The sequence below is a fragment of the Dendrobium catenatum genome, unplaced genomic scaffold (genome assembly GCF_001605985.2).
Source record: "Dendrobium catenatum unplaced genomic scaffold, ASM160598v2 fragScaff_scaffold_654, whole genome shotgun sequence".
NCBI classification, from domain to species: Eukaryota; Viridiplantae; Streptophyta; class Magnoliopsida; order Asparagales; family Orchidaceae; genus Dendrobium; species Dendrobium catenatum.
Genome location: NW_021319116.1, coordinates 55,324 through 66,058, shown reverse-complemented (window position 1 = coordinate 66,058; position 10,735 = coordinate 55,324). Strand labels below are relative to the sequence as shown.

General features: G+C 38.3%; 1 protein-coding gene across 1 annotated transcript in view; it reads left to right on the top strand.

Annotated features, from left to right (window-relative positions):
* The first annotated feature begins 210 nt into the window (after positions 1-210).
* Positions 211-10,735, top strand: part of LOC110097106 (chaperone protein ClpD, chloroplastic) — a 13,256-nt gene continuing 2,731 nt past the window's right edge. Inside the window, exons 1-6 of the mRNA XM_028695539.1 lie at positions 211-1,255; positions 3,255-3,415; positions 3,514-3,743; positions 3,863-3,971; positions 4,062-4,197; positions 7,437-7,638. Of these exons, the coding sequence (XP_028551372.1) occupies positions 621-1,255; positions 3,255-3,415; positions 3,514-3,743; positions 3,863-3,971; positions 4,062-4,197; positions 7,437-7,638 (1,473 nt within the window). The 5' untranslated portion in view covers positions 211-620. The remainder of the gene's footprint in view (positions 1,256-3,254; positions 3,416-3,513; positions 3,744-3,862; positions 3,972-4,061; positions 4,198-7,436; positions 7,639-10,735) is intronic.

Genomic DNA, 10,735 nt, shown 5'->3' with positions numbered 1-10,735 from the left:
ATGTTGCTTGCCCAATAAAGAGTCGATAATTGCCAATGTGAAATGATTTTGAATATGAAGCACGTTTAGGAAATCCTGTAAGAGGGGGCCGACCATAGTTCTTTTGCCTCGAATTTTGTAATGTTGATGGTCTTCAATCATAAGTCATAACACAATGCTTTAATATAGATGAGAAAATAAAAGTTTTTCCTCTAGTTTTCTTTCTTTGGTAAGTGGGAATGAGAGCCAAGATTCCTTTGAACTCCTCATGGCGGTGCTTGTCCTCTAATGCCTCACAGTCGCACATGACCGCGGGCATTCGTTGCGTTTTTAGTCATAGTTTCCTTACTCCTTATACTAACCGTTTGTTATTTTTACCCGCCGCCACTTCCCATCGTCGGAACCATCCTCGTCCACTTCCTTTCGCCACTCTTCTCCACGCGCTCGCATCGTAGATGCCTAGCGTGTCGGCCCGCTGTTCTTCCTTTCTCCTTCCGTCCACGCCAAGTCACAGTTCTCCTCTTTTTGGGTCTATCTTTTGATCTTTTAAGAAGTTGAGCTCATCGAAGCAAGAAAGCGAACACAGCAAAGGGAGGGAGAAGGCGAAGAAAAAGCGAGGAGGTCAAGCAAAGGGTACGACCATGGAGGCGTGCTGCTCCTCGTCCATCTTGACCGTTCGTCCGATTGATGTTCTTCGCCTCGCCCCTCACCGTCGCGCTAGCCTCCGTCCCACCCAACCGGCGGCGTCGTCGTATCGGGCGTCCCGAGCATCCCTATCTAGTTTCCGTCCTGGCTTCCTCCATCCCAACTCCAATCCCTTATTCGCCCGTCGAGCAAACCCTACCAGCAGCTCCCGCCGGAGGTGGAAGCAGACAATATCCGCTGTGTTCGAGAGATTCACTGAAAGAGCGATTAAGGCTGTGGTGTTTTCCCAGCGGGAGGCAAAGGCCCTTGGAAAGGACATGGTCTTTCCACAGCATCTACTTCTCGGCTTGATTGCTGAGGATCGGTCTCTGGACGGGTTTCTTGGATCGGGGATTACTGTTGGACCGGCACGTGATGCCGTGCGGGCAATTTGGAACGATGGGGCTGCGGCTGATGAGGATGGGGCGGAGTCATTGGCGTCGAACATGCCCTTCTCCATCAGCAGCAAGCGAGTTTTTGAGGCTGCCGTTGAGTTCTCCAGGTCAACGGGATGTAATTTTATTGCTCCCGAACATATTGCCGTCGGGTTATTTACATCTGATGATGGCAGCTCCGGGCTCGTCCTGAAAAGGTACCGGAATCATCGCCGTTTCGTAGCTTCTTTTCAATTACAATGTTCTGTTGTTAGTTATAACTAGATCTATCTTTGAAATAGCATTGGCCAATGCGGCTTTGCGTTTTTCTATGAATTCTTTTTTCGGCTTCATTCATCGTGATTAGATGAGAATTGAGTTCGTTCTGGGAAAAAATTGTGATAGGAGGGAATCAATTGTTTTTTAGTTTGTTAAAGTTTTCAGGGCAGGCTTCCTTGTTCTGTAATTCATTTGGCATGAGCCAAGAACTGGCAGTGCTCACGCAGACACACAGTACCACTCTGGCTTTATAAGGAATTTTCTGAGTTCTAGATAATCAGTTGATGCTCATCATTTGGTAAAAATATTCAGAATAATGCACATGAATTTGCTTTTAGCATATGTCTGATCCATTTTTCTGAGAAAAGGAACGAAAAAGGCAATGCTTTAGGGCATCCCCAACCGAAAATCTCATTTTTCACTTCAAAATGCAGTGAATTTAAAAAATGGCATGATTCATCTCTAATCTAACTCCATTTTGCGCTCAAGTATCCGTCTTTCTCCTTCGCGAGTTTCTTCGGCAAATCCAGTAGAGACAGAAAAATAGCGAAGGTGAACATCACACTGTTCACCCACAACCAAATACCAGAAGTTTTGTCGTTCGGCTGGAGCTCGCGAGCGATGTCACTAATGCATTTGGTGTTCAGTTGGAGAAGGCCTAAAGGAGTTACTTTGCCCCTCGATCCTACCGTGCCATCTTGATATATGTGGTTTCCTACTTTCCTTATGATAGGAGGATGAGATTTGAGTAAATGGCTAGGTTGTCTTATATGTAACTTAGGTTACAAGTTATATCCTTGGAAATTATGTATCTTGCTCTAGAAGTTTAATACTGTCTACACCAAACACTTCCAAACTTTGTATTCAAGGGAGTATCATGCACTGAGTGCACTTTTAGTTTCCTCTGATCTTCCCCCACAATGTTTGCATTGGAAGATTTTGTTTGAACTATGTAGGGATTTTATGTGAGCAGCATCAAAACCAAAAACTGGAATTTATCATGGAAATTACAATGCTTCTTATTTTCCCTCAGAGTTTCCCACACTTTTAAGGTTTATATGGTGAGGTACTGAGGTTGTTGTCATTTTTAATCTAATGATCACACAAGTTCAAGTCATGATAATAAACTTTTGCACTATAGGCGAAATGTTTAACATACTAATTCCTTTAGGCCCCTACATTGACTGGGGCTTCATGTATTAGGCACATCCTTTTTGTACGAATTAAAAAAACTGTTATGATTTACTTGTGGTTTAAATTGTAGGTCATGGTTTCACGAACATCCAGAAAAGCAGCTTTACTTTGTAATGTTTTCATCTTAGTGGAGCTTTCACCCTTCCTCTTTCTGGCGTGATAATCTTTCACCCTTAGTTTCGCTATGAGTTTCAGGCAATTTTAATAGATGAAATTCATTTTGTTAATTTCGAGATATTATTATTATGGTGATTTACTTGCATTCTACAAAATTCTTATGTATTTATGTATCTAGCACCTAAATTCGTATATTTATTCATATATCACTTATGTGTCTAAATTATATCAAATCATATATATGAAAAGACATGTTTTACTTTAATAAGTTGATATTAGTGGTATTCTTTGTGTTTAAGAGATTTGAGTGTTATATAAATATAAATATTTAGGTGTTATGTAGAATCATTTGAAAGTAGGAAAACTACTCTGAATTCTAGTGGGTAGTACTTGATCTTGTGCTGCTGGTGGCTACCTGTTGAGGTTAGTCTAGATTTAGTGTGATCTGCGGTATGGAGGAGGTTGTGTTGGTATTGGCAAAACACCAAAAATGGATTGGATTATAAGATTATTTTAGGCTTGGTTTTTTTTTTTTTTTTTTTTGTCCATGCAATAGAGATCTCTTTAGTGTTTCTGCATTCTGTAAATTTTTGCATTACAATGACCATGATTGGATGATTACTGTAGATTGGGAGCTGATGCCAATAACTTAACATCAGCAGCACTTTTGAGACTTCAAGGAGAACTCGCTAAAGATGGCAGAGAAACATCAAAAGTCTCTTCAAAGATGCGGCAAAAATTGCCCAGTGGTAAAGCTGCACGAGCGAAGCCTCCAGAGAAATCAAAAGGCTAGTTTCGCTCTAAATTCATTCTTATTGTGATAATTTTTTTGTTAAGCACCTTGTATTGCAGATTTATTTATTTATTTATTTTTTGTCATTTCCAGATAAGAGTATCTTGGCTCAGTTCTGTGTTGATTTAACTGCTTGGGCTAGTGAAGGGCATATAGATCCTGTAATTGGTAGAGATATTGAGATTCAAAGAGTTGTTCAAATCCTTTGCCGAAGAACCAAAAACAACCCTATTCTTCTGGGTGATCCTGGAGTTGGCAAAACAGCAATTGCTGAAGGCTTAGCACTACGAATATCATGTGGTGGCATTCCAATTTTTCTTTCTGTATGTTTTCTATGATGCATTCATCATAAAATATTTTATTATTTCTTGTTTGTAGCTGTTTTCTCGGTATATGTTAGTCTTTCAAATAAATGTTTCGATTGGCATTTCTCGTTGTATAGGGAAAGCGCATAATGTCACTGGACATAGGCTTGTTGATGGCTGGGGCAAAGGAGAGAGGAGAATTGGAAGCACGTGTTACAGGTTTAATTGCTGAGGTGCAGAAAGCAGGTCATCACGGCCCATGTTTTTTTGTATTTTGGATGCTCTAATTAAAGTTTATGTTAAACTTGTTATACTGACTATTTATGTTAAATACAGGCGATGTGATACTCTTCATTGATGAAGTTCATACACTAGTAGGATCTGGCACAGTTGGGAGGGGGAACAAGGGATCTGGTCTTGATATTTCAAATTTGTTGAAGCCTGCCCTTGGACGAGGTGAATTGCAGGTATTTCCTTAACTTTGAGTTGAATTGTTTAATGGATCCTCTGTTAAAATAATCTTTTATAATTGTTCTCTCTACTGGTTATTTATAAAGAAAGCATACTTTTTTCTAAGTTAAATTTTAATATTTTCAAGACATTCTTTATGGCTCTTTCGTGTTTTATGCATTAGCCTCATTCGAGCTATTGGGGTTTCTTCTAAATCTTCATTTATTTAGCCTATTACGTACTATTTGAAGTGTTAAGTTTTGCTCATTGCACCACCTAACCATGTTACCTTTGATCTATCACTTTGCTTTATAATACTTCTGCATTAATTTTATAATCCTGTCTTGTAAGTGGTTGAATCTACCCTACCTTGTAAATGTTTAAACTTTAAACCAGCCAAATTATACTATATTTTAAATAGGTATTATGCCCAACATCTCTTTAAAACAACTATTTGTCTTTATTATTCCTTGTTGTACTCCACATTTATCTTAATAGTCTCGTGTCCTCAACATTCAACTTGGATATTTGCAGCTTCTTTATTAGACAGCTTTCAAATTCGTTTAGAATAGTAAATAGTAATATTCTTGATTAAGATACAATTATGCTTTGCTTACCTAATTAAATGATTGAAGGTGTTTTCACAATTTCATGAACCTATACATTTTATTTCAAAAAAATAAAAATAAAAACATGGTCCTATAACTTTGTGCTTCTTACTATTTATGATTTCATTTTTAGAGACTTGTAAATCAAACTGCTCGATTATTTCTTATAATTTTTCAAATCTCATATCTTATCTGGTCCTATAACTTTGTGCTTCTTCTTCAAAGTTACTTCAGTCTCTTTTTTTTTTTTTGGGATCAAATCTTCTGTAACTGTAAGCATCATAATTTAACTTATTTTGCTTCTCTAAAATGTATTAGGCCCTCCCATCTCTAAAATAACATTTTCACTTTATTCATCAATGTTGATCAAAATCTCTTGATCTATTCTCTTGCTTAGATATTTCTTTTTTTATTTTTTAAGTTACTCGGTTCCAAACCCACTGTGTCAATCTTCAAGAGCTGGAACTTTAACTCTGCTTACCACTTTCTTTACATTTTTTTTTTTATAATTTTTTTGGGCTAGTTACACTTGCATCCCTATAAATAGTTAATATTATTCATAACTCTCGTGTGTTTTCTAAATTTATACTTATCTCCCCTATTGTTAGATATTATGTTAAATGCTAGCCCAAATACTTTTGTTTTAAAATTACATTAGTCTCTTCTATTATTAGATATTATATTACTTGTTAACCTAAATCTGGCAATTAATGAATTCAGGAATGGATGTAAGTGTAAAAAAATAAAAAAGGGATGGATGTAAGTGTAAAAAAATATAAAAATAGAAAAAAATTTAAAAAATAGAAAAAAAAAGGAATGGATGTAAGTGTAATTTCAAAAAATGTAGGAGAAGTACATATAATATTAATTATCTATTTAGGAGGTAAATGTAATTGATCTATTTTTTTTTATTTGAAGACTTTATTTTTTGACATTCCTTGACAACAAGTTTCTTGGGCTTAATCATTTTTGTTCCTCCAAATCTCCTCAGTTATATGCAATATTATTTAAACTCTCCTAGAACATTTATGGAAATTTTTTAATATAATGAAATATAGTATTTTTGGGTAATTTTTTTTAATATATATACCCTATTGTATGGCTTTGTGCTGATGATATTCTTTTTGTTGATGATACTAGAGGGGAAGTTGAAGGAAAACTTGAATTATGGAGATCAATGTTAGATTCCAAAGGTTTTCATTTGAGTAGATCCAAAACTAAATACATGGAGTGTAATTTTAGTAATAGATCTAGTGGGGAGATTGTGGCTTTGGGCGATCAAGTCATTAAAAGGAGTACACACAGGTCTATTGTTCAAAGTGATGGTAAAATAGATGGGGATATTATTAGTTGAATTCAAGTTGGATGGTTAAAGTGGAGGAATGCATCAAGCCTATTGTGTGACAAAAAAGTAGCCCTCAAACTTAAAGGAAATTCTATAAGATGGTGGTGAGACCTATAATATTTTATGACTTGGAATGTTGGCCATTAAAAAAGAAGCATAAAATTAGGTTGAGTGTTGTAGATATGAGGATACTCGTATGGATGAGTGGCTTCTCTCTTAGAGATAGAATGCAAAATGAGTATATCGGTGAAAAGGTTAGAGTAGCTCTAGTGGCAAATAAGATTAATGAGTCATCTTAGATGGTTTGATCACATAATACATCAGCCTTCCAATGACTTGGTTAGAAGAGTAGATGTATTAGATTTAGCCTATATTAAGAAAGGTAGAGGAAGACCTAAGAAGACTAGGTTTGAATGTATTATAAATGACTTTTCGTTATTAGATTTAAATGAGAATTTGACTCTTAACAAAACACAATGAAGAAAAAAGATTCATATAGCCTACTCCACATAGTGAGATAAAGGCTTAATATTGTTCTTATAATGAAACATATTGTTTCACATTAATTATAATTCAACTTTAATGTTCCAATTTTTGCATAATTCATCCTGTTATAGCCTTAACGCCCATTTAAATCACAACTAACATTTTTTTTCTCTCTTCCTCAAGTATGTACTGTTTGCCAACGTATTTCTTTTCAAAACTAATTTTTTCAAACGTTCGTTTTGACCCTCTTGAGAATAAGCACTCAATAGGGTTGATAAAATTCCCACCAACAATTAACACAATAGCAATCACTCTATCATTATTTATATTCACCTCAATAGTATTGTTTTTCAAAGTTTTCCATTTTTATATCGACTTTCTATTGTTAGATTTCCCAACATACAGTAGCATATAATATTCCCCACTGTCCATGAATTTTCTCTTCCTTTAAATTCTTGTGATGAGGACATCGGAGATCAACGGTTATGATTTTGAGTTATTTATTTATATGTTTCATGTACTAGTTTATTTTATATAGTTGTTTTTTCATTTATACCTTTACGGGTGGTCATGTAATATTGTAGGCCGAAGGGCATTTTAGTCTTTTATTTCTTTTCTCTTCTTTAGCCTATTTATAGGCTAGTTGTTTTGTATTATGGGATGATGAACAAAATGAGAATTTCTACTTTGATCTCTTTGTGAGTTCTACATTTCATGTTCTCTTTGTGAATGCAAACCTCCACGATTTCTTAGTGAGTTCGTAGGAAAAGCTATATCTCTTTGTAAGTTCTAGGTTTTTCTTGTTCTTTCGTTTTCTTTTAGTTCTCTTGATCAATTCGTTGTTGTGAAGATTTGGATTGAAGCCACTAGTGGGAGATTAGAGATTCATGCATTGGATCCCGAGAAGTTTCCCCACAATCCTCCCTCCCTTGCTCTTGCCGCCGCCCCTTCCCTGGATTGTCTAGGCCGCCGGCCTGCAGCCCCAATCCGCCGGCCAGCAGCCACCGGCCAGCCCAACCCGCCGGCCAGCCCACCAGCCCGCCGGCCCTCTTTCCCCCCTTCCTGTCGCCGCCTCTTGCCCCTCCTTTGAATTTCAAAATTGAGATTCAAATTGTTATGAGTCGTTAATTGTTTCCTAAATTGCTTCCCTAAAATCATGCCCTCAATTTAATTGGATTTTAAATTTCGAATTTGAAATTCGAATTCAATCTAATTGAATGCCTTTAATTTAGGAAACTCCTCTTTAGAAAACTAAAATTTAATTTCAGATTTTTGTTAAAACTGAAATTAAGATTGTGGTCCCCACTCAATTGAAACTCAAGCCTCTCTCTCTCTCCATATGGCCGGCCACCTCATCCCATTGCTTCTCTCTCTAATTGCCACCTCACCACCACTTAAATACCTCTTTAATGTCTCCTCTCAAATGGTTAATTCCAGATTTCCTAAATGGTAATTTTAGATTTCAAAAATCTAAAACGTGAAACGGCTCCTTCCCCCTTTCCCCCCCCCCCCACGTTTTTCCTATCTGTCAATTCTGGAATTTAATTCCCATTGGAAATTCTCCATTGTTGCTGGCTGAAACCTCCCTAGACTCATGCGTTGGCTCCCCCCCCCACCACCACTTAATCCTTCCCACTCCTGAAAACATTGAGTTTCCTACCTCCTAAACCTGCAGCCAGAAAATTCCAGCCTTTGCCATTGCATCCACAACAATAAGAAGGCCTCCCAACTGCTGTCCAGGACTTTCACAAGTCCTCCAAGTGGTTGTCCACAGTTTTTTACACGACCAACTGCTGTCTCTGCTCTCAAAGCTGCTGTCCAGAAGATTCCCGCAGCAGTTTGCTGCTGTCCCATCCACTCCGGGAGCAACCATTAAAGGCCCGACGGCTGGGAATCGTTTTCCCATGTTGAAGACTCGCTGCCCAAGAAGTTGTTCGTGGATTGTGGCTGTCCAAGTCATCCAAGAAGCTGTCAAGCACCCCCTACGTCCGATCTAACCAACAAAGCATCACTGGAACGTTGTATTACTCCTTTCCTTGGGTGAAACTCTTTCCCTAACGCTCTTATCTTCCTAGTTTACTCTTAGTTTATGGTTATTAATGGATTCATGAAGATCATGTCAATTATGCGCCGCTAGAACCTAGTAATAGGAAGAGTTATGTGAGGGATCTTTCATAGACTAATCTTATTATTAGTATTGGAATTTATTGTTGGAACGATCCATGTATGCAATGTCGGATTAAGTTGGCTATCTTTTTGAACTTCACTTTTATTCATGTGATTTAACTTAAGCTAAGTGCCTTTTAATATTTATCTTATCGTTCAATTCCGCATAAGATCTTGCCTATTATTGCCTCTAAATCTAAGCGTGCAAACTTTCATTAAGAAAATCATTTTCGCATGGGATTGTTCCACATCATCTTGGTATCAGAGCATGGTAGGCATGCATGACATGTTAGAAAAACATCCTAGGGTCTGACCTTGCATTATAGTTTAATTTTGCATGCATATCATCGCGTAGCTAAGTTTATTCACTGCTGTAATTGCATTTCCTGCACCCATACATTGGCATTTAAGTCGTCCTAGTGAGAGTGTGAGTGCAGCCTTTTGACTTACATCATTTCTAATTGCTTAGGACAATTACACCCTTGAGTATAGCTGCTGTCCACACTGTTTCAGCTGCTGTTAAGCATCCGTTAGTGAACCTAAGTCCTTGTTTAAGTGCTGTCCACTCCCTCGGACCCTTCCAAACACCCAAACAACTTCAACAACGGCTGAACATCGCTGTCCAGAAAATTTCTGCAATATTTAGAGAGCTTTAGGTGACCCCAACCTAGTGTTTAGGTGCTGCCCACACCCTAAAAGTCATCCTAAACACATAGGCAACTTCCCCAACTGCTGTAGATTGCTGTCCCCTATATTCCTGCACCTATTAGCATCCGTTTGGAAGAGTTCTAGGTAGTATTCACTTGCTGTCCACGTTCCAGAGTCCAACCTACTTGCCTAGATCGCTTAAATTAGTCTTGTAGCTGGCTGTCCTGAGTTCTTCTGGCACCATACAACCACTCGTAATGGTGTTTTCTCCTGGGAAAGTGTTGTCCCTTACACCCATTCTTCATTAAGAATCACTTGACACTTCCCAATGGACCCGATAAGACTCTAAAAGAGTTTAGATGATATCGTTAACCTAATGGGTAATATGACTAAAATTATGATGGAGAAACCCATTGACTATCCTCACTCGAATTATGTGTCCCACTCTGCTTTTCAACCTAGATCCGAGTTTAAGCCACAACGACCTCACTTTGAGCCACATTATCGTCTACCCACCTTTGATGGTTCCTCGGACCCTTACTACTTTAGGGAATGGGTTAGACAATTAGAGGACTATTTTGAATCGCATGAAATCCCTAATTCTCGCCAGTTTAGCATTGCTAGGTCACACCTGAGCGGTAGTGCTCTTCAATTTTGGGCAATATTGGAAGATCATAGAGAGTCTCGCGGTGAGTACCTTACTTGGAAAGACATGAGGAGAGAACTCAACTTAAAATATAGACCCTCTACCTATGGACTCCCTGCTGGTTCTAAGTTTAGGTCACCCCCTGCCCATCAAACCATTGGGTATTACACTCTCAATACCCCTACCCCTAGTGACCATCATTTAGAGCACCACCCTACCCCTTTTTGCAAAACAAACCATGGACCTTACTGTGGTCGAGTCCACCCACGCATTAGTAACATCCAGGTTGCTGCCCCACCCTATAGGTCTTCACCTAACCTTGATGGCCGACCCCCTACTGGGTCTTCTGTTAGACAAATCTCTTATGACTCCCCACTTGGACCTACTTCTAACCATCCCAGTCAACCTTTAGCCTCCCCAGTTCTTGACCCTGCAAATAAGATTATAAGAAAGGACAACATTAAGGAGAAGAGGTCCCCTGAACCTGAGACTGAGTGCATCCATTTCGTGGATGCTAATGATATCACTAATAACGAAGAATTCTTTGAGGATGAAACTGAAGAGATTGAATCAGACTCCCTGAATGACTTAAACCCTAATCTAGGAGAGCTAGAACCTTTAAACGTCGACACCTTAACCCACCCCGATCCTAGTCTCCTCG